The 25,105-nt window shown below is 39.1% G+C and overlaps 1 protein-coding gene across 2 annotated transcripts; it reads right to left on the bottom strand.

The window, feature by feature from the left end:
- Nucleotides 1-1,258: 1,258 nt before the first annotated feature.
- Nucleotides 1,259-25,036, bottom strand: LOC117287867 (methionine--tRNA ligase, cytoplasmic-like). Of its 2 annotated transcripts, XM_033768431.1 has the most exons (17): nt 24,843-25,036; nt 22,557-22,647; nt 22,036-22,117; nt 20,584-20,703; nt 19,287-19,553; nt 18,369-18,460; nt 17,362-17,478; nt 15,510-15,713; nt 14,566-14,767; nt 12,685-13,026; nt 11,736-11,853; nt 10,346-10,559; nt 7,899-8,135; nt 5,063-5,246; nt 3,169-3,258; nt 2,128-2,247; nt 1,259-1,531 (listed from the first exon to the last, which is right to left on the bottom strand). In XM_033768431.1, the coding sequence occupies exons 1-17, from the start codon at nt 24,943-24,945 to the stop codon at nt 1,364-1,366; spliced, it is 2,751 nt and encodes a 916-aa protein (XP_033624322.1). In that variant the 5' UTR covers nt 24,946-25,036; the 3' UTR covers nt 1,259-1,363. The 2 variants fall into 2 exon arrangements, with proteins under 2 accessions (XP_033624322.1, XP_033624324.1); XM_033768433.1 differs by lacking the exons at nt 20,584-20,703; nt 22,036-22,117; nt 22,557-22,647; nt 24,843-25,036 and adding an exon at nt 20,232-20,374.
- Between the last annotated feature and the right edge of the window lie 69 nt (nt 25,037-25,105).

Genomic DNA, 25,105 nt, shown 5'->3' on the forward strand with positions numbered 1-25,105 from the left:
CGCCTCTAAAAGGTTTGTTTTCTTTATTATATATCCATACAACATACGACACCATAGTTGCGTGAAGAACCAAGTGCACACGCACAAACTCACAGACGCAGGATGCCCATTGTTTGTATAAGGTATGTGGGTGATTGAGGTGTCGTTAAACGACCTTGGTACCTTGGGTTCGGCTTTTGAAGTCCCTTCTTCGAACTCCTTCTGTTCATTCCTCCATGGTGTAACACAAATATTATTGCTTACATTCCATTCTTTCAAATTGGAGTGGAAATATCTGATATATTGCAACCCTTACAGAGCTGTGTTTGAGTTTACAGGCCAGATTTTAACGGGGAAAAAATATCACAAATATCAATCGATCTCAATAGTTTGGGGGTTACTGATAACAGTTCAACAAGTAAGACAAATTTAAACCATAATTTCCTGCGTATAAGAATCGTCTTATCTGACTTTTAAAGGATTAAAAAAATCATTGCATCTCATCTAATGATGAACCTTATCTAATAATGATTAGGTTTATTGTGATGATCACTGCGTACAAATCTTACATTTATACTCAAATAGTACCTTTACTGAGTCCGGGTTAATATGTCTACTTGCTATAATTTTAGCAGATAATAGCACCACACTCAAGCTCTGGTGTTTCTGATCGGCAAAGCGCATTGAGCGTCACTGAGTGATGGATATGAGCGCTCTTTAAGAAGCCATTACACTGAATGGTAGCACATATTTGTTAATTATTTTGTTTTACCCAATCCATTGCTACACCACAAAATCAAAGTGGATTTCACCCCTTACAAACGTTGCCCCACCTCAATGAAACCTGCTGTTACTGATTAAAACCAAAATCTTGGTGTCATTGCACATCTCACCCAGGGACCAAATTCATAGTGGTGCTTTAACAGCAAGCATATTTTGTTTGCTTACGGTAGCAGAAAATTTTCTTCAGCAGAAGACCGGCTAGCACGTCCAAAATGGATTTGCATTGTACTGTCATTCATTGTCGCAGCAAGTACCAGAAGGTAAGCATACATGTACCTTTCGTGTGCTTATGGTTAGCAGCGCTATGACATGAAAATTACGCAGTATTAGCACAAACTTGCCGTTAAGCAGCTCTATCATAGGTCCTTTCATAAAGTCTACAAATTTCATTGAGCACAACAAATTGTTAAGCGCGGAAAAACTTACTTAGCAGAAACTGGTTACCAGCCAACGGTCCATTAAGTTTACATTGTTTAGACTGATGCCAGACCTATTTTTGTATTTATTGCTTAGCATAGAAATTTGCTAAGCAGTATTTTCTGCTTAGCAGCTTTATGAAATTGGGCCCTGCCCAGCTCCCTTGGACCCTAGAACAATGACATTACTTCTTGCCTCCTTTCTTCTTCTTCCCTTTGGAGGAGTCGGGTGTGGTCGCGCTCTGACCTGACGCTGCAGCTAACTGTTGCTTGAGGGACAGTAGTTTCTTAACCTCTGCATCAATTGCTGATTTCTCTGCCTTGGCCGTCTTCAGCTTGCGTACGGCATCCCCCTGGAATATCAAACATGAGAATACCAAGATGCTGAATCAGGATGAAGTATTTTTAATTTCTCGGTGCCCACTTTTCTTTTCGTTTTCAACAGACACTGCCAAGGTCTAGATATGGTGTTGTAATAATTCAATTTAATGTATCGTGGTAACTAGAGACCAAAACATATCATATCTATATTTTTGTTGTGCCGAGAGGTCTAGTTCACTGGACCCAAAGTCTGGTGTTGACATGACACTTGTGCCCTTGAGCGAGGCACTTAACCATAATTGCTTGGTAAACAAATGGGAAGGTCGTGCATTCTGCTCTACCAGCGAGGCTCCTAGTAGATGATACCCGTGCTTAAATTTTTACAGACTGTGAAGGGGGTAACCCTATTTCAGCCCAAGGATTAGGTGGCAATGCGCTCCTGGTGAAAAGTGATTTGGGTCGATAGCCAAAATCAGATAATGTAACCCTCACCTTGCAGTGATGTAAGGCGATCTTTCATTTAAAAAAAAAAAGAAATTTGTTTACAAATATGCGTCACTAGAAATTTTTCATGCAGTAAAGTTCTCACGAGGGGTCAAAATTGACTACTAGCACTGACTAGGCATACCTGTTTGGTCACTTCATCGGTCAATCGTTTGACCGCTTCAGCATCTACTCCCTGTGGCTGACCGGGCTTATTCGGTGTTTGTGCTTTCACAGGTTCTGCCTTGACATCTTTGGAGTCGTTCTACAAGCAAAATAAAAAATGAAATAAAAAGTATGTTGTACAGGTGTAAACTTTACACTAATCCAACAAGGCCACTACACAGAGATCACCTGACAGACTCAAATCAGTGCATTGAAACGCATTTTGATTTTTGTTAAAGATAGCTCAGCTTGTAGAGCGCCACCACGTTCGGTGGAGATCGGTGGTTCAAATCTTGCGCTGTTTGAGCTATCTTTGTTCAACCCAAAAATGTTATCAAATTTACCAAGTCGGTTTCCCTTGTGGGTGATCACTGGCTTTATGGCACCCCTGAACAAAGGTTTTGTCAAAATAGGTAGACAGCCAACATATGAATAGATACCTCAGTTGGTGGAGCACCGGCATGATAATCTGAAGACCGTTGGTTCACATCCTGCTCCAGTCAAATGTTATATTTTTAACATATTTCTATGTACAGTCTCATGCAATTTGTTTTGATAATTTTGTCTACATGTTGTTTGTTTTGATAATTTTGTCTAAATGATATACTTTTAATATATTTGTATGTACAGTCACATGCAATTTGGCCCTTGGGCCACGATTTGTGGTTTTAATAAAATAAAATAAATAATAAAAATATAAATGTCCTTTGTCCAACCCCAAATCATTTAAATATATTAAAGAGTTTTTCTCTACTGGCATAAAAAACAACAATGTTGACAAAGATCAACACTCTTGCACAATGAAACCTGATAAAAAAAAACAAATTAAAAAATTCTAGCAAAATCACATTTTTGGAAGGGGTTAGAACTTGTCCATTCCTTACTGGGTTCACTTTCATGACTCTGCATGCTGCGAAATTCTGCACTTAAGGTGCCCTGCAAAGCACACAATTAATTTTAGAAGGGCAGTAAGCGCAGAATTTCACTGTAAGCAGAGTCAAGAAGTTGGACCCTGGTGTACCTGTTGTTGTTGTTGTTGTTGTTGTCCGCCAAACTTTTTCTTGAGTTGTTCAATGTGAGCCTGATCCAGCTTTTCAAACAACGGCTTGGGCTGAGAGAGATACCAAATAATGCAAAAAGAGTTAGCTGTTGAAAACTGTATACAAAACAAAATGACCCAAAATTGGGTAAACTGTTGGCTTAGTGCTGTAGGGTAAGCTTGGGCGATACCTCGATATTATCGAATATCAAAATACTAATTTGGAAACGATTTCGATATCGGATTAATTTGGTTTTAATCGAAGTATCGATAAATTGCAAAATATCGCGAAATATCGCGATATCGATTAAGTGTCGCAATATCGCGATGTATTTCCTAGCTGAGATATCTTGCACCCCATAGGTTTGGAGTAAAACCAGAAGAATAGGTCATTAGAACACCTCTCTTATGCTATGACTGTCTCTTCTACAACTTTCACTGGGAGTTTGACGACTGATGATGTCAAATTTAATTAATCGCGATTATATCGAATATCGCAATATATTGTCGGCGATATATCGTGAATAAAATAAATCGATATCGCCCAAGCTTACTAGGGCATTAATTGCAACTTCATACTCGCAATGATAAAAAATGCAAGTTGTGTATAAATTTGAAGGAAAACAGACAAAAAAATCGACATAAAAAAGAATGTTTGTTTTTGCTTACAAATACTCAGAAGACCACCCTCTATCAATAAACCCCATTTACCAGGGGCTCCAAAACCAGCAAAAGCAGTTCTATGAAATGGTGCAAAATACACTAATGACCTACTAGTCCTGAGCAGACACAATTATCTCTTGAATGATTTGGACAGTTGTTTTGTTTGCTTTACCACGTTGAAGCTTTGAGGTTACAACCATCAAGAGAATCAACTAATTGAAAAACCTTGCTCATTTGCATACTAAGCCAACATTTGTTACGCTGGAAGTTGGTCACAATTGTTTTATCAACAGACTGTCATCTAGAAGAAAGGCTAACTTTTAAAAATCAATTTGAAAATAATCACAACATACCTTTTGAAAAGAAAAGGCGAATGCCTCTCGTACCAACAGATGTAAAATCATTTTAATTCATGGTGTTCAAGTGGAAAACCACCCATTGGTTTATCGTGAAACAACCATTTTCGACTTTGGTGTAGGTCCTTCGTAAACAAGTGAATGAGTACAGTGATCTATACACATGTACACGTACCTTTATTTTAAAACTGTTTAACAACACTTTAGTTCAACATTTAACAGTAGAGTCTAAGCTTTGCAGTACACATTACTTATTATAACGCCCCTTACAAATATTCCGCCTGTTCATTGGTTTAGAGCGCGTCACATGACATGTCTTAGTTTTGCTAGACGACGGCCTAAAATAGTGCAGTGCGCTAGTCCGAAGACTATCACACGGCGTTGCAGTACCCAGACGTCCGTTGCGTGTACGACGATGATAAATTAATAGTCTGTAACCATTTCGGAATGCACGACACTACATGCAGCACAGTAAACAGTTTTTGCAATCTGTATTCGCGTCGTCCGTAGATTGTAGCATTCAGTCTGTAACTTAATAATACAGTATTTAGAGATGTTGGGGGTGTTATAAAACAAATATTGACTGCTTTTACTCGAGCAATGGTTAAAACTATGACTCCCTCGGTGATCCCCGTAGCATTCTATTTTCCCTCGGCTTCGCCTCGAGAAAACAGAACGCTCCGGGGATCACCTCGGGAGTCATAGTTTTAACCATAGCACTCGAAGCAGTATTTGTATATTAGCAATGAGGCGGACCTGTGCTGCTTCATAACTACCACAGTGTTACCAACTGATTAACCAACTTTGTTACTGCACCCTTTAAGTTCTCAATCCTAATCCTACTTAATCCTCCTTACCGTTCCAATCTTGTGCCCGGTCTCCAGACAGCAAACAAACTTGTCGGTGATAACATTGCACTCAGAAGAAGCATTCAGTTGCTGTTGTATAGTACTGCTTGTTACTGGCATGTATGGTAAGAGCATGGTGGAGAGCAGGCAGGAGATATTAGCACACAGTCCAATCACAGTGCCAGCTCTTATCCTAAACATGTATACAATAATAAAAAGAAATAAGAATAACTAGTTCTTATATACTGGCATGTATGCTAGGAGCATGGTGGAGAGCAGGCAGGAGATATTAGCACACAGTCCATCACAGTCCCAGCTCTTATCCTAATCATGGATACATTAATAATAAGAAATAATAATAACTAGTTCTTATATACTGGCATGTATGGTAAGAGTATGGTGGATAGCAGGCAGGAGATATTAGCACACAGTCCAATCACAGTGCCAGCTCTTATCCTAAACATAGATACAATAATAATAAGAAATAATAATAACTAGTTATTTTATACTGGCATGTATGGTAGGAGTATGGTGGATAGCAGGCAGGAGATATTAGCACACAGTCCAATCACAATGCCAGCTCTTATCCTAACCATAGATACAGTAATAATAATAATATAAGTTATCACACAAGCCCGAGTGGAAGACGGAAAAATGTAGCGCTCCCGCGTCCCATATCCAACGAGGACGAAGGCCGAGTTGGATATGGGACGCAGACGCGCTATGTTTTCCTAATTTCCACGAGCGCGCGTGTGATAACGTATTTATCTTCAAGCAAACTTGGTGCGTGACATAGAACACACAAGACGCTGTAGTGATATTAGCCGTGCAATACATAATGTATAGTCCGACAACTATCACATGGCGTGCAGTACCCAGACGTCTTTTTACCCACCTCGAACCCAATCAGCTGTACATCTGTGTGTCTGAAACGCGCGTACGAACGTTACGTGTACGAGGATGATAAATAGTCTGTTGGGGTGTTATAAAACAAATATTGACTGCTTTTACTCGTGCTATGGTTAAAGCTCTGACTCACTCGGTCATTCCCGCACCGTTCCATTTTCCCTCGGCTGCACCTCGGGAAAATAGAACGCTCGGGGGATCACCTCGGGAGTCATAGTTTTAACCATAGCACTCGTAGCAGTCAATATTTGTATACTATACTATGTAGTTATACTATGCATAGCAAACCTAAATGCATAATAATAATAATAATAATAAAAATAACTAGTTCTCATATCCTGCAGTTTACAATAAGGGAATAAAAGAATGGGCAACAAGGTCATAAGCAGCTGTATTAAGCCGGCAGGGTAGTCGCTGTGTGTTAAAGGATGAAACCGAGTGCCACGACACTGCAAGGTTTCGAACGGCCCACTCAATACCGATTCACTACTCTTTTATTTCCATTCATAAATGCCCTTATATTAACAAATTGAATAATGTTGGAAAATCAATTTCTTAATATTTCCAATTTCTGTCACATTATTGAGCTCTGTTTAGCAAAGGGTCAACATTGCATTGATGCTCAACGGTTGAGCGTACCGTTGAGCGTACACGTGCGTGTATAGTTTTTACATTGAGTACCAGTGGTATGTATTTTATTGCATTTGGCGTAACATAACGCCACTTGTAAGCTTGTGCGCCACGCCTGTGTTTAAACACTTCTCAATGTGTTTAAATCAATGTTTAACATGGCATCGTGATGACCTCAAGACCAATCAGAATAGATCAACTGTACCGGGTATTTACGAATAAGGTATCAATGCGCTTTCCATTAGTGTTCTGGTCATTGGGCCAATAACTCTCCTTTAATCTTTCTCAGCTCCCTGGGGAGTATACAGCCCCAGGCGGCTGTGGTGCTCCAAAGGCTTTTTGTAAACACAATATCAACCTCTACCCTCGCATCAACCCTTGTACCCCTGGGTGAAGAGAACTTATAGCGAAGTGTCTTGCTTAAGAACACACGTGTGATGACCAGGATTCGAACCCACACCCCAATGCCTAAACCACCAGAGCTTGAACTTGAAGCTCTAAATCGCTCAGACTGGACACCCCAATACTATGGGACACAAATGTATTATTCCATGTTGGTTTTGTTCACAAGGTACAGAGCAGACTCAAGAGTCATTAACACTTCACAATTCTCTTTTAATGCTTCGCAGATTTTTTTTTCTCATAGATTAGGATCATAGATTGGCAAGTACTACCAAAATGAGTGAACGTAAAAATTACTGTCGAGGAAGCACTGCAGCTCTTGACATTGTAAACTATTTTGAGAAAGGATTCCCTTCAAAGAGTTATGGTTTGGACAATTGTTCAGCCCAAAACTATTGAATCTCAGAAACCTGATTCCATTTCAAATGAATCATGTTTTTACAAGGTCACCCTAAACTAAATACAGATAGAAAAATCACTCGATCAAAGAAGAAATGAGAGGGGACCAGTTGCTCTTTGACTTGATGCCTCTTTTGCCGGTTACCATACTTGAGCAAGCACACAGAATTAATCAGCCACAGGCGCAATTGAAATAAGGAACTAACTCCAGGGTTGCGTTTTTGCAGTCATAACCAATAATTGTTTCAGTTGAACTGGTCATTGACCCAAACAATAATTGGTTACGACAGCTAAAATGCAATTATGAGCGAGCAAGGCATGCTGGGGGAAAAATGGCTTGGGAAGATCAAACACCCCACGAGGTTGGGAGCGAGGTTGGGAGCGAGGTTGAAACCTTGTGGACGTTATGGGCATTGTGGTACAAGCCGCAGGTTGCCAATATGATCTGTAAAGGGTTAACAAACGTTGGTGTATTCATAAACAAAAACCAAACAATACATGAATGTACCTCTCTTTCTCACCACCCTTAACCAAGACCCACGGCTGGCTGGCTTGTATATGCTGGTTACCCAAGCGTGAGATGTTGAGGATATGCCTGAGTGCATCTCGGATCTTAGACTTCTCAAGAAGCTCTTTGTAGTTTTTCAGCTCTCTCGTGACCAGCGCAAGTAGTTGCTCATCTTCTGATTCTAGAATCATCTTAGGAAGGACGCTGCCAAAGTTCTTCTCCAGAAATGTCAAACCCCTTCATAAATGACAAGATGTAAGAAATGCATCATTTAAAGGCACTGGACACTGTTAGTAATTACTCCAAATAATTGTTAGCATAAAAACTAGCTTTGTAACAAGCAAAGGAGAGCTGTTGATAGTATAAAACATTTTGAGAATTAGCTCCCTCTGAAGTAACGCAACTTTTGAGAAAGAGGCAATTTCTCACTCAAATACAAGATGTAAGAAATGCATCATTTAAAGGCACTGGACACTGTTGGTAATTACTCAAAATAATTGTTAGCATAAAAACTAGCTTTGTAACAAGCAAAGGAGAGCTGTTGATAGTATAAAACATTTTGAGAATTAGCTCCCTCTGAAGTAACGCAACTTTTGAGAAAGAGGCAATTTCTCACTCAAATACAAGATGTAAGAAATGCATCATTTAAAGGCACTGGACACTGTTGGTAATTACTCAAAATAATTGTTAGCATAAAAACTAGCTTTGTAACAAGCAAAGGAGAGCTGTTGATAGTATAAAACATTTTGAGAATTAGCTCCCTCTGAAGTAACGCAACTTTTGAGAAAGAGGCAATTTCTCACTCAAATACAAGATGTAAGAAATGCATCATTTAAAGGCACTGGACACTGTTGGTAATTACTCAAAATAATTGTTAGCATAAAAACTAGCTTTGTAACAAGCAAAGGAGAGCTGTTGATAGTATAAAACATTTTGAGAATTAGCTCCCTCTGAAGTAACGCAACTTTTGAGAAAGAGGCAATTTCTCACTCAAATACTAAAATACTTCAACTGAAGCCTTTTATTATGCATCTGAAAGCACAAAAAGTAATGCAACAAGGGTGTTTCTTTCTTTCCATTATAAATGGATGTGGGTACCTACTGCTAATTGTAAGAACAAAACAGGCTTAGTTTCATCGAGCTGCTTAATCAGAAAATAATTGTGTGTACCAGAGATAGGTCACCCGCTAAAATCGCACGTAGTGCATGTGTGTACCACTTCCAACTGGTTTCCTGCTTTTTGTATGCAAAGCAGCTTAAGGACCTCCATGAAATTGGGCATTACATGTAGGTTGTCTTGTCACCGGGCAAGCTCCTGGTCTATTGGTTATTACACAACTACTTTGAAACACAGACAGTTGTGGGCTTTATTCCCATCAGAGACGCTTATGAAGGATACTTTTTAAAGGACTCTAAAATGGGAACTCTGGAACTCTCTGCCATTTTATCTTAGATCTTGTCTTTGTACCACAAAATTCAAATCTCTTCTCAAAACTTACCTTATGTCACAGGTTTTCAACAACTTATTATTGCGTCTGTTTTCTTTCGATTTGTTTTGGGTTTTTAGCGCCTTGAACACCCAGCAGTGTGGATATGTGTACACTACAAGTCTTTATTATGCCAACTGTTTACCTACCATCACTGATAGACTGTCACTTATTTGTCAATTTTGGTTAAGACCTTGTTTGAATATGAAAATTACAGGCACTGGCTCCCACCAAACAAAAACAACAACTTGCGGAATGGCAACAAAATGTGCCCACCCACCCAAATGTAGAACTGGTCGTTACAAAAATAGTTGCGTCCCATCCCTAGTCGAAGCACTCAACAATAGCTCTTGATTTGTTCACTCAAAAGTTGGTATGCCTTTTGTCCCCATCCATTCACCTTGTTCTTTTTATGTGATTAACCGTGCAACTATTTGTAACACTTAAAGGATTTGGGTACTTTTTGTAACACAAAGCACAATGTCCACAGATTTACATTTAACTTACACCGTTTGAAAATAATGATAGTAAAAAGCGTACCTTAAAATATTAGTTGCTGAGGTGCTGTAGTTTTTGAGAAATGAGTAAAACAATGTCATGGTAATTTGTTTTTACATGCTAAAATAAATTATGTCTCATGATCACCGAGACAAAAATTGTTTTCATTACATTGTTTTACTCATTTCTCACAAACTACAGCACCTCAGCAAGTAATATTTAAAGAGAAGCTTTCTACTATCATTATCTTCAAACAGTGTAAGTTTAATGTAAATGTGTGGACATTGTGTTTTTTTGTCCTACAAAAAGTACATAGACCCTTTAACAAATCTATTTTTAGAGATCTCTGTATTGAAACTCAATTCAGCCTTTGGCTGCGAATATTTTTTTTAATAAACCAATATTAATAATAATATTTATGATTGATTTTAGTTCCCCATAAGCATTGTGATAATGACATACCTGTTGATGAAGTTACCCAGATTATTCAATAACTCGCTGTTGTTCTTAAGCACTAGATCAGTCCAACTGAACGTACTATCCATGGTCTCTGGCCGTACGTACAAGAGGTAGAATCGCCAAATATCACTAGGGATGCCAGTGTCCTTGGCCATGTCGCCAAACACGCCAACACCACGGCTCTTGGAAAACTTGCCGTCTTCATAGTTCAGATATTCTGCGAATGGAATGCCAAAAATAGACTTTAAGGGATGATACCATTGCTTCTTAAAGAAACATTGAATCTCAATTTTGTAATAAATATTATAAAAATAGTACTAACAAGCCATTTAAAGGCAGCGGACACTATTGGTAATTACTCAAAATAATTATCAGCATAAAACCCTCACTTGGTAACGAGTAATGGGGAGAGGTTGATAGTATAAAACATTGTGAGAAACGGCTCCCTCTGAAGTGACTTAGTTTTCGAGAAAGAAGTAATTTTCCACGAATTTGATTTTGAGACCTCAAGTTTAGAATTTGAGGTCTCGAAATCAAGCATCTAAAAGCACACAACTTCGTGTGACAAGGTTATATTTTATTGAGCTCAAATTTTCCCAGGTTTGTTATTTTATGCATATGTGAAATACACCAAGTGAGAAGACTGGTCTTTGACAATTACTAATAGTGTCCAGTGTCTTTAAGACAGGGAACACTTATGGTAATTACTCTACCAGAAACCACTCCCCCTGAAGTAGTGTAAATTTAGAAAAAGAGTCAATTTCACCCCCAAAATTTGAATATGACCAAGGCTTCAGGCATGAAGCCTCTCTCAGGCATCTGAAAGCACACAATTCAATGCAACACGGGTGCAACAGTATTATTTCTTTTGCAACTTTGATGACCAATTGAGCCTATATTTTCACAGTTTTGTTATTTTATGCATACCATGGGAAACATCCAGAAAGGATACTGGTCTTTGACAATTTTCAAAAATAATAATGTTGCCTTTATTCAATTCATGTTCCTGAACAAGACTGAAAACGAGACCATGACACAGAGGTCCAAATATACCTAACTAAAAATGAAAACAAGACCAAACCATGAAGGTCAAAGAATGTAATCAAGATAAAGACAAACACAAACAGGTCTTGATAATAATAATAATAACAACAAATTCTTATATATGTAGCGCATTTCACAATAAACCGTATCAATGCGCTTTACATTAGTCCCCTGGTCATTGGGCCAATAACATCCCTTTAATCTTTCTCAGCTCCCATTAGGGAGTATACAGCCCCGAGCTGCCGTGGCGCTCCGAAGGCTTTTCATTCACAATATCAACCTCTACCCTCGCAGGTACCCATTTATACCCCTGGGTGAAGAGAAGCAATTATAGTGCAGTCCACTTTACCTGTTGCAACAAGGTGGTTGACTAGGGTGTAATTATCTTCAGCTCCAAGTAGTGTACATGGAAATACTACACTGTGGAAGGGTACGTTATCCTTTGCCATGAAGTTATACATCTGCACCTATAATAAGAAACAAGATTGATACTTATAAATACAATTGTTTTTTGGGCATTATTTTATTAAAAAAAAAATTCTTCTTTTTTCAATTTCTCAAACAACTGGTATTTACATGTACTTTGTCATTATAAGTAATCAATAAGATTAAAGGTAGGTTATATCTTTGGCAATTACTCAACAAATTAATGACCATAAAAACTTTTTAGGTAAGAAGCACCAACGATGTTATATATATAGTGCTTATGTGAAACGTGATCAGATCATATCTTTAAAATAAACCGGATGTATGAAAAAAAGTGAATGGACACGTTGTTGCTTGAGAGTGTTCACGTGAGATACTACTTTGTTGAGAATTGAGGTAGAAGCAAAAAAAAGGGTCAATAAAGGGGCCGTTCACATTTATCAACATTTGCACAAACGACACACTCTTCCAATCCCCCCTCCCTCCCCCTAAAAGTGTACAAAGAAAAATGTTGAGGTTTTATTTACGCTATTCTACAAAGAGATACTTGAATTACATGCAAACCCTGTTTACTACGAGCACAGACTAAAAGAAATATAAAAAGAACGACACATGTTAAACATTTACATGAGAATAATGCCGTAATTTCCTGCTTACAAGTTAAGCTTATCTGACTTCCGAAAGGTTACAAAAGCGTCTTATCTAACGGTGCAGAAGGGCCGTACAGCTATATTTTTAAGTTCGAGTTTTTTTTCAGAAAATCAAAGCATACGGCAGGCATAAACCCCCTCCCTCCCAGCATACGGTTTGTACGCTTGTGAAAATGTTGATAATTGTGAACGGCCCCTAAGCAAACTGTTTATTCCACTTACTTCTTGTGGATTCTTCCACCATTTCTCCCACTTATCTGTATAATTGGCAGTAATGGACGGATACCCGATGGGCGCATCGAACCAAACGTAGAAGACCTTATCTCTGAAGCCGTCCAGCGGCACCGGTGTTCCCCATTTAAGATCCCTGGTGATACATCGAGGCTTGAGGCCATCCCTAATCCAGGAGGATGTGATGAGCTTAGCGTTAGATGTCCAGTCCCCTTCTGAGCTAGACTTGTTGAAGAACTTCTGGAGTTGAGGCTCTAGCTTTGGAAGATCTAAGAAGAGATGTTCTGAGGTCTTGATGACGGGGGAAGAGCTGCACACCTTGCACCTTGGGTTCTAAATAATAATAATAATAATAATAATAATAATAACCGTATTTATAACGCGCCTTTTGCCAAAGGATACAAAGCGCCAGGTATTATTACTGCAAGGAGTGGGGCGAATTTTATAATATAAGACCTAATCCTTAAGCACCATGTAATGGTTTACAAAGTGCTATGGCGCAACATGCTGCCAATCCAGCCAGGAACACCGGGGCGAACCCCTTCTCTTTTCGATAAGTGCACTGGGTTCTTTTACATGTGTCTACACAACACATGGGACCAACGGCTTTACGTCCCATCTGAAGGACGATGCAATGGTTATGTGTCTTGCTTAAGGACACAAGTGTAACGGCTGGGGATTCGAACCCACACTCTGCTGATCAGAAACACCAGAGTTTGAATTCGGTGCTCTTAACCGCTCGGCCACGAAACTCCCACGGAAATAGGAAATATGGGAATTATATAGAAATAATAATAATAGTAGTTTCTTTTATAGCCCTGTATCACACTCCTAGGGCCATATCAAAGGGCCGAGTTCTTTTGCTGTATGGTTTGTGGAGCTACGCTTTGAAGTATGAGACCTATCCCATTATAACACCATGTGAGAGTTTACAAAATGCTGTGGTGCAATAAGCTGCCAATCAGACCAGGAACAAAGGGGCCGGACCTCTTCGCTTTACGATAGTGCACTGGATCCATCAATACGTGCATTATACGGCTTTACGTCCCATCCGAAGGACGCAGCAATAACAATTACGTGTCTTGCTTCAGTACAAAAGTGTAACGACCCGGGCCCAATTTCATAGAGCTGCTTAACGGTCCATTTTGTGCTTATCGGGCACACCTAGCAAGTTTTTCATTTCATAGCCTTGATTGAGCAATGTTATTTGCTTATAGCGGCAAGCAAGCAAGCAAAAAGGGTCCTTAAAGCCCCATTTCTGCTTAAGCACTCCGTTTAAGCATAGAGCCAAATTTCATAGAGCTGCCTGTAACCGTTGATTTTGTGCTTATTGAGCGCACCTAGCACATTTTTCATTTCATAGCCTTGCTTAAGCAAGGTTTTTTGCTAACCGTTAAGCAGCTCTATGAAATTGGGCACAGGACTCACACCCACACTCTACAAACGAACATACATGTATTGCTTAATAAATGCAACTTACTCCCCCAAATGTATAAGTGCCTTGCTGGTTAAGTGCCTTGTTCAAGGGCACAAGTGTCATGACCGAGTATCAATCCCACACTCTGTTCCTGAGAACACCAGAGCTTGTGTCCGGTGAACTTGACCACTGAGCCATGACACGCCGAATGATATTTCTGGATCTAGATTAATATTCTCAAAGCCAAAGGACAAAAGAAGATGATGATGAAACTTCAGTTTTAGATGTGGGAGGAAAAACCCCAGAGAATTATTCCAGGGAAAACCCACGCAGTCAAGTAAGGACTGAAAACCCAATCCACGTTGCGCCCCCAGTGGGATGCGAACCGGGGTTCCAGAGGTGGAAGGTGAGGCAAAACACCAAAACAACAACCTGACCGCCCTTATTTAACATACCTTGAGCTCGGTAGCGTTGATTAATTTCCCACATTTATCACACTGATCACCCCGGGCATCTGGGTAATTACAGAGCGGGCAAATTCCCTCAACGAACCGATCAGCGAGGAAGCGACTGCATTTCTCGCATAGGAGTTGCTCCACCGTGTCCTTCACTAGAAACTTCCTCTCGTGCAACCTCAGGAAGATGTCCTGTGCAATTCTGAAGGAGTTACAAGTATGACATTTAAGAACGTCAAAACCATCCACATTAAAGGAACTGAACACCTTTGGTAATTGTCAAAGACCAGTATTCTGACTTGGTGCATCCTAGACTTGATGACAAGTCGTTAGGCGCTGCCTATTTGTCTGCCGTTCATGCAACAGTCACAGTGCAATGTTACACATGCAACAGTCGTAGGTAGCGCGAGGTAATTGCGACTGACTCACACACACATACTGGGATTGAGGATGTGTGTATCGTCCCCGTAGCTACGCCGCGCTGTAACTACACACCGCGCTTAACAATTACCGTCTTGACTTCAAGACTAGGTGCATCCCAACATATGCATAAAACAACAAACAAGTGAACATTTTTACTCAATTGGTTACTGAAGTTGCAAGAGAATAATGAAAGAAAAAACATCCTTGTTGCACAAATTTGTGCGCTTCAAGATGCCTTATAGAGAGGCTTCAGGCTTGAAGTCTTTTAATATTTGAGTGAGGAATTACCTCTTTCTTCTTCAGAGGGAGCCGTTTCTCACAATGTTTTATACTATCAACAGCTCTCCATTTTCTCCTTACCAAGTAAGTTTTTATGTTAACAGTTTGTTTTGAGTAATTAACAATAGTGTCCAGTAGCAACACAAAACATACAGAAGCCTAGGGATTGCCCAAAAGCAAACTAATTCAATATCTAATTGAGCAATCCCCAATATTTACTACGACTCATACTATTCACTTACTCAGTCTGTTGTTTTGTCGTGGTCCTTCCAAAGTAATCAAAGTCAATAGAGAACCAGTCATAGATGTCTTTGTGTATGCGGTAATACTTGTCGCATATCTGCTGAGGGGTAAGCCCTTCTGCTAGTGCTTTAGTCTCCGTCGCCGTTCCATACTCATCGGTGCCACAGATGTACAGAGAGTTGTAGTTCCTCAGACGACAAAACCTGACAAAGGTGGAAGAGAGAACCACTTGTTATTTGTAAGAAAACTTTCTTGCCGTTGGTATTGTTGGAAAATTAATAATAATAATAACAGTTGCTTCTTATACATGTATAGTGCACATATCCGTCAATCAGTGGCGCTTTTAGGCACTTTACTATACAGTATTTTCCTGCAAAGTATGTGGGACTAGATTTGAATACAATACAATACAATACAATAATCTTTATTATATCCCAAAAAGGGTAGTTCAAATGCTCGCATACAGTAAAAACATTGACACTTAAAAACATTAAAAAACAGACAATGGCTATAAACAACTACAAGAAAAACCACTAACAAGCGATAAGAAAAACACTGGAGACTTGGCAATAAATTTATAATTATCGTTAGTAAAATTGAGATAAGAAAAATACTGGAGACTGCGCGATAATTATCGTTTAAAATTAAGATTGTAGTGTGTTATTGCACGAGGGATAAAAGAGGATGGGTAGCGGTTTGTCGCAGAGTATGGCACTCGCATACGACCAGATCTTGGGATCAGCTGGCTGGCAAGAACATCATGAAGCGGATGGTTAGCATCATTTAGTAGCATATTTAGCTTGCCAGCCAGGAGATCCCCATATGCTGTGTCAACTAGCGGCCGCGACTCCCCGAGAATCCTTCCTGCTGCTCTTATGATTCTATTTATGCGGTCCTTTGCAATCCAACGTGCATTTCCACCCCAACAGACCAAGCAGTATGACCAAACACTAGCAACCACAGTGTCGTAAAAAGTAGCTAGCTATTGAGATCTAATATTTGTACATAGCACCATGTAATGCTTTACAAGGTGCCGTGGCCCAATATACTGTCAGTAAAACTAGGGACACTGGGGTGAACCCCTTCTCGTTTGACTGCCTGTCCCCTTAGTGCCCCCCACCCACCTCCAACACTAATCTTAATTTTCAAAGTTCAAGAGCACTGGATTCAAGCTCTGGTGTTTGATCAGCAGAGTGTGGGTTCGAATCCCTGCCGTGACACTTGCTACGTAAAATTGGGGAGGAAGTGCTTTCTGCTCTACCACCGGCCAGGCTTCGGACTGATGATACCCAAGCCTACATCCGTATGGACTGTAAAAGGGGTAACCCTGTTTCAGCCCTAAGAGTAGGTGGCAACAGCTTCAGGAATTTTTTTATTGTAGCCCACACCTTGAAGTCGCCTACGGGCCTTGTGTGTCTGGCAACTTGCATAAAAAAAAAAATTAAAAATTAAAAAAGCATTACAAACTCACCTGGGGAACATAACTGCACTCAGTACACACCCACTATAAGGAATGGCATGTTGGGGCTAAGTGGATAAGAACACTGGACTCACCACATTTAAGAAATCCTGCCAAAGTTTAAAATCCAGGTGCCACATTTGTTGTTTTGGTTTCTTTTGTATTCGATCAAAATTTCTCATTTATATATTTCACTAGTAACAACAAGAATAAAAGAAACCATTCCAAGAAAGTTGAGACTTCTCTTTGGACCTTTGGAACATTCCTAGAGAAAGATACATGTAGAGCTCCGTTGGCGGGCCACTCACCCCTCCCCCACCCTCCCCCTCCGAGCACAAAGCTTTAATTTCCAAACTAGGAAGCCACTGTAAATCTATTTATTACAAACTCACCTGGAGAAGACATCTGCACTCAGCACACACCCAATGATGTTACCCAGATGAGGGACATTGTTGACATAAGGCAATGCACTGGTGATGAGAACATTATGAAGGCCCTTCTCTGGTAGACTATGTAGTAAAAAGGTTTACATCATTTCAAATATCACAGAATTACATTATGACCAAGGAAGATTATATTATGACCAAGTTTAGGCCTGGAAGTACCTGGAGGCCATGGGAGCCACGGCCTCTGTTGCCCTGGCGATGGCCACTTTTTGGTGCCACTTTTTCCCATAGACTTTAAGATTTTCTTATGGAAGTGCTGTTTACAGTATAAAAATTGCCCTGCCCTCTCAACTCTCTTACCATTTAGAATCATTTCAGTTAGGGTCTGACAAACGTCAAAAATTACCAAGTTCACTTTTAACCACTACGGCAGATTGTGATAACTCTTTAAACAAAAATTAGTTACAATATTTTAATGGGGTTGTTTTGGTTCATTCCCGACGGCAAATACCCTTAAATGATTTAGAATTAATGTGTATGGCTCTATGTAGACCTGGTTTGCCTATCTGCATGTTGCTATACTAAAACTTGTCCCAAACCAGGAGATGTAACAACATAGAAAAAAATCCCAACCAAACTTTTTCATTACAAAAAAACTTTCTATAACAACAACTTGTAAAAACAAGTACTTTCGGAAAACTACAATAATTAATAGTATTTGTTTTAAAACAAATTGTTCCCAATGTAAAACTATCAAGTCTTTGCAGTCCCCGATGCTAACACTCAAAATCTTAACTGCCTCTACCCACCGGGCTACTTCAGTGATTTAGTGGTAAGACAACTGCTCTAGCAATGCAAAGGTCATGAATCCAACCAAAGTTTGCCTGTGGGTTTTTGTTTTCACAGAACTTTGGAATGTACTGAGTGTAGGGCGCTTAATACACATGGATGTAAGGGTAAGCAAAACTAACATCTATCAAATGAACATAAACTAAGGCAATTTTTCTACTTACAGAGGGTGATTTCTTTGTCTTGGGGATGGCATAGTAGTTCTTCCATGCAGCCACGCCTCTTTAGCATATTTTATCTCATCAGCTGTTACGACCTACATCAAAACCAAACCAGCCAAGAAATTAGTCAAAGGTCTGATACATTGATGTAAGCTCTCTTAAAGGAACATTACAGAACTGGTTTATCAGGGGGAATAAAACCGAGCGGTTAAGAGAACCGAATTCAAACTCTGGTGTTTCTGATCAGCAGAGTATGGGTACGAATTCCCAGCCGTGACACTTGTGTCCTTAAGCAAGAGACTTAACCATTGCTTCGTCCTTCGGATGGGACAAAAAGCCATTTGTCCCATGTTTTGTGTAACGCATGTAAAAGAACCCTTGTCAAAAAGAGAAGGGGTTCGCCCCAGTGTTCCTGGCTGTGGCTGCTGTAGGTGCCGTAGCACCTTGTAAACCCTTATAAGGTGCTAAATAATTGGGTCTCAGAATTCATCACTGCAATTACCTATCTTTCTGAAAGTTTGTATATACTCAGCGCCTTGAGTACCTTGTTTGGTATTTATATGCGCTTTATAAGACTTTGATATTATTATTATTTTACTTTTTTTTAACCTTTATATAAAAATTAAATTCTTGATTTCAGTTTTTTCTTTTGACCCACCCGACCACAATTTCGGAAAGGAAAAAAAAGAAAAACAACGATTCATTATTGAAAATTTCTGAATTGCCCCTAAAGCCCGGTTTTCACTTCCTGCGAATGCCAATGCAGTACAAATTTCGACGCCACAAATTTGCAACGAATACTTTGCAACAGTTGTGTTCAACCCCTGCGAAACATTGGCTGTGGAAACAGCAATGTGACGTCTAAAAAGTTCCTTCCCATTAGCAGGAAGTATGACCCCAGCTTAACATGTCCAGTTTTACCTCCGCCGTACCAGGCTCCTCTTCCTTAGCACTCCTAGCATCAGTAGACGGCCTCTGAACAATGGGCTGCGCTAGAACAGACACCTTAAAACTCCCCGCTCCTTTATCGTTGGTCACCGTAGAAACTCCACGTTGAAAGGCACTTTGGGCACCAAGGTTCTGGACCCAAGACGCCACATTGGGGTACGCTGAGAGAAGGTCTGGTTTGGAGACTTGTGCTGGGTACAGAGCTGCCCATATACTGATGTCTGCTGCACACAGTTTGTTCTACAACGAGAGGAAAATACAATTATAAATGTAGTAGAGACTAAGCAGTTTCAAATGCCCAGAGCCCAATTTCATAGCGCTGCTTAACGGTAAGCAAATTTGCGTGCTTACTGTAGCAGAAAAATTTGCTTGAGCCTTAGCGTATTTCACAGGTTAGCAGAAAAATTGGGCGGCCATATTGCATGTTTACCGTAGATTTGCATTGAGCTGTCATTTTTTTTGGGTGCTGTTAAGCACCGCAAGGTTAGCATGCCTTTCGTGCGCTTACGGTTAGCAGCACTTTGAAATAGAAATTGCACAGTAAGCACAAAATCGACCGCTAAGCAGCGCTATGAAATTGAGCCCTGTACAAGTGTATACTCAGTGAAACCAAAATATTCTTAATCCCCAATGCAAATTAAACATCTCTGTCAAAACGTTGTGGCAGCCGCCGCTAAAATATAGGATTCTACATGTAGTTACGTGCAATCTCGGTAGTCTAGTTGGTAGGCACTGCTCTAGAATTGCCAAGGTTGTGGGTTCGAATCCCACCAGAGATACATGCCAGTGATGTTTGTTCATAGCAATCGGGATACAGTGCTAACATCGGTGTAAGGGTCAAACCAGAATTGATATTCCCTATCACCAATGCAAATTTAACATCTCTTAAACCAGAGAAATCACATCGCCGTTACCTACCTTCACTAGATACTCTTTTCCCTGCAGTGAGGTATTGAGGTATGTCAAGAGAGGTTTCAGTATCTCACTGTCAACCTTACTGCCACCAAACACAGAGGCCATGAACGGTCCTAGAACAGGCTGCCAAAGAAATGAAACCAGGGAAACACCAGAGAAATCACATCGCCGTTACCTACCTTCACTAGATACTCTTTTCCCTGCAGTGAGGTATTGAGGTATGTCAAGAGAGGTTTCAGTATCTCACTGTCAACCTTACTGCCACCAAACACAGAGGCCATGAACGGTCCTAGAACAGGCTGCCAAAGAAATGAAACCAGGGAAACACCAGAGAAAACACATCGCCGTTACCTACCTTCACTAGATACTCTTTTCCCTGCAGTGAGGTATTGAGGTATGTCAAGAGAGGTTTCAGTATCTCACTGTCAACCTTACTGCCACCAAACACAGAGGCCATGAACGGTCCTAGAATAGGCTGCCAAAGAAATGAACAAAGAAAGGAGTTAAATTAAGAGACACTTGGGTAATTTATCAAAAAATATTAAAAAAAATAATAAAAATATACAAGTTTGCCCCCAAAAAGGCTAAAATGGTTTGAAGACCAGTGTTACAGACCATTCAACTGTGCCTCAGTGCCTTAAAACAAACTTTTGATTTTGACGCTCTACAAATGACCTTTAATTGATTGATTGATTGATTGATTGATTGATTGATTGATTGATTGATTGATTGATTGATTGATTGATTGACTGATTGTATGTCAAAGACAAGACTTATTACTTAGGAATCCTAACATTAGATGCATAAACTTATAACACACCTCTTGCATGTGCTGTATTCTGGTTGGCTGAAACACAGTCACGTGGGATGAACTATTATGGGCTAGTGATCACGCGCGCCTGTTTTGCGGTAATAGTACAAGCGGGCACTAGCCTTTGCAAATAGTGCCCGTGGTAACAGTGCCCTCTCTTGACTTGAACCGTGAACAACAACTACCAAACTCCTTTTTCTGTTCTTATTTGACATTTAAGACCGAGCTGTGTTATAAAACACATATTGACTGGCATAATTCGGTAACTAGGGTACGTCTATTCCCCCTCGCGCCTGTGAGTGACCATAAGAGGGGCCTAATAGGTCGCTCTTCTGATCACTCAAAGTCCCTCGTGGGAATAGACGTATACTAGTTACCTCGTTGCCAGTCAACATGTGTATAATATCTGTGCAATTTTGGACTCCTGAAGTCTTTTAATATATGAGTGAGAAATTATCTCTTTCTCAGAAACTATGTTACTTCAGAGGGAGCAGTTTCTCACAATGTTTTATTCCATATTATCGAACCATTGGGTACCTCATATATATATCATATCTCATTTAAATTTGCTTTTGTAATTCCGACATAGATGTGCATTATTGTTTTGTATGACAGCATAGAAATAAATGTTATTGATTGCATCAAAAGCTCTCAACAGTTTTTATGCTAACAATTATTTTGAGTATTTACCAATGTGTCTAGTGCCTAAATCTTTTCTTAGTATTTTTTTTTTTCTTCAAATGAAACACTTTAGCCGATAAAACTGTGTTGCCATTTTGATTCTAATCTCTTTCCAATTTGCTTCTGATCTTGTATATAAAAATCCAGTCCAGTAAAGATTCTGAGCTACAAGTCTTCGCTCTAGTGGATTTTCCCCCAAAATTCTGCAGTTTTAGGAGTCAAAATGTACACAAAGGCACTGGCTCACAGAAAGGCGGAAATGGTGGACGCCTATAGGGGTGCGATTCCGTGTGGTGCAAGGAGTCTTTAACTCACCTGTAGTTGTGTAGCCTCCCATTCCAGCCACTCTTCTACCTGTATGTCATCCGTATCCAAACCACCCTGGGCAAGCAAGTATCTGCACAATCAAGGAAACGTAAACATAGGATTTGAGACATTGCATGGTGAGGTATCAATATTAATTTGGTTTCTGGTAACACTGTGTATGTATCTACTTGCCAGGTAGAGTTTGTTCTTAGAAAACTGTCTTTCTTTATTCTACTACCGCGGAATAGATTTCTTGGATATTCGGGAGACTTCTCAGTTCTGAAAAGAACTGTCCTGCTTTTTAACTACTACCTGGACACTGAGACCAATTCAAGAACTGACTCCGCAGTAGTGTTTTTAATTATGATCATTATAGGTAAACATCTTTGAGAACAAAAATTCTCACGTCTACACTACATGTGACTTTTAGTGTCTCTTTCTTTATAATTTTTCCCAAGCATTACATTGACAAAAGCAAATCTATGACCCTACATACATTTAAATCATGTGGAAAACAAAACATTACTTACCTACAAATACTATTTGATGAGAATATCAGTACTCCTCCACCTAGGTCAAGAACTGGGAGTCGGTTTTTCCTCAAATGTGGAACAACTTGGTCTGATATGATTTAAGTGACATAACATTTATTTGATTAATGGGGTCTTTTACACATAGCACCGTATTTAGATTGATAGCAACAATAGTTTCATTTATTACATTTATGTATAGATTCATTCATAATATTTCTGTGCCCTAGTCAATATACTGAAACAGTTTTTTAATATAACTGAAATTGGTAATCCCTTTGACGAAAAATCTTGGGAACCAGAAATTTGAAAAAAATATGTATGTTCGTACTACTGGTATCTATTTAAATGATGGAAAATAAGAGACAGAAAATTATTAGAGACAACAACAAAAAAGTTGACAAAGCAGGGATTCGTATGCAGAAGCTATAAGACCAGTGGTCGAAAATCCAAGTAATTTGCCCTCTACAAAGAGGACGCTACATGTATATAAATGATTAAGCGATTAGTTCGGTATTGGCACTTTTGATCTCTCGTGGGCGCAATCAGTCGACCTGCACAATCTGTCAGTTGCATTGCACTAGCCCTCAATCATGGTGCTAATGGTTCATCCCACTACACCGGTCAAACACTTTTCATTCTAATTCACAATTCTAAAGGATCTTTTCTATCAAGTCTGAGATATCCTACAGATGATTAGAACTATTTATGAGTATGACTATGAGTATGAGGTTCGTTTTGCTTTCAATTTCATGGAGACGATAGCGGACGAACCTCATGAATCATCAAGCCTGGGCGACTCCATTATGACTCTCTACCATTGATTGCAAAAGTCGAGTCGCAAAACTGTTTAAATTAAATTAATCTTATGATGACATTTCTTGATAAAAGATTACACAAAATAGAGAATACCAAATCTAATAGTATTGCTTTAAATTCCGCAATTTAGATTTGGTATTCTTTGTTTTGTTTATTGATTTATTGTTATATCGTAGGAGGTCCTGTTTTCGAGGTGTCCCTAAAATCGTGGCAAATCTTTTACCTCTCTGTGAGCGATGTAAACAGTCCCTAGATAAAAATTGTGTGGTTTTATTTGCCAAGCAAAGAGTCTCCTCTCCCTTGACCAAAACTTAGAAACACGTAAGGCTCCACTGGATATTTGCACTTGTAAATGCAAAAAGTTTGGTATTTTAGGCATTTCTACAAGGTACAAAAATATGGCATAATGTTGAGGCCATATAAAAATATTTGCCCACCAAAAAAGTTTCATCGAACACACATGTATCTTTATTGTTTTATGATCATACTTTATGGATTTTATTTTTAGATCTTTTAATTATTTAGTTTTTGTGGTTAAAATGTTTTGTTGTTGTAAAGCGCCTGGGAGCATTTTTAATGGATTTGGCGCTATATAAATGTTTATTATTATTATTATTATTATTATTATTATTATTATTATTATTATTATTATTTCAATTCACAATTCATGATGATCAAATCATGTGACTGAATATTTTGCTGAGCATTCTGGAAAAAAAATACAGAGGCTTAAAGAAGCCATGTGCCTTATATCATTTTTTTAATATTTTTGGAATTTTTTTTTTTAACCCTCTGGTAAATATTATTATTAATATTAAAATTTAAACGATCAGCTTACTCTTTTGATTCAATTATCAATGTTTATTTATACGCTTTATTGTAATTTTAAGAGAAAAAAAAGGCGAAAAAATAAATAAAAATCAGATTTGAAAGCCAAAGATTATTCACACTTTTTATTAAATTATTTATTTTTGTAATTTTTTGCAAATTACCATGCCATGGTAATTTTAAAATGTCATTAAAAAATATTTTGAATAAAACATAGACAACTGCTGGCTATAGAGTCATACACAGAGTCTCAAAGAACACTTGTAGTCACTGTAGATGTTTCTTCCATGTATGGCTTCACCGGGAAACCATGCTTTCTTGTTTGCCGTGAAAACAGGAAAAACTCAAAACAAATGGGGCCAGTTGAAGTCATCGAAGATCGGTGTGTAGTGTGAACATTCCAATCAATGTCCATCAAGTTTTAATATGTTTGCATACTTCATATTAACAAAAAAAGGTAATTAGGGCATCGGTTGATATAAGGCATCTTTTTTTTCCCCCAATTCAAAGAAAAAGGCATAATAGCGTGAAAACTGGTAAGGGGAGGATAAATATTTTTGTTTACATTTAATAATTAGCCTACTTTTTTTAATTCTCTATTATGAGTCTATCTTTCTCTCTGCTGGAGATGCAACTTACCTGTACTGTCTACGATTGTTACATCAAGAGCTACTCCTGCTAGTGTTGCCGCAACAATAGCTTTCAGGCTATGCTGGTTCCCTTTATCTGTCAAAAGAATCATTTTTCTGAGCAGGCTCAAGACAAGGAAGTGAAGCTTTTTGTACCGAAACAAAACTGACTTGGACTCGACTGTGTGTTGTCGATTGGATCAGAGCATGTGTGGTGGAAATGGAAATTGCATCAGCCGGTTTTGTTAGGGCGCCCTCTCTCGCTAAGCCTAC

Source organism: Asterias rubens, chromosome 3 (genome assembly GCF_902459465.1).
Source record: "Asterias rubens chromosome 3, eAstRub1.3, whole genome shotgun sequence".
NCBI classification, from domain to species: Eukaryota; Metazoa; Echinodermata; class Asteroidea; order Forcipulatida; family Asteriidae; genus Asterias; species Asterias rubens.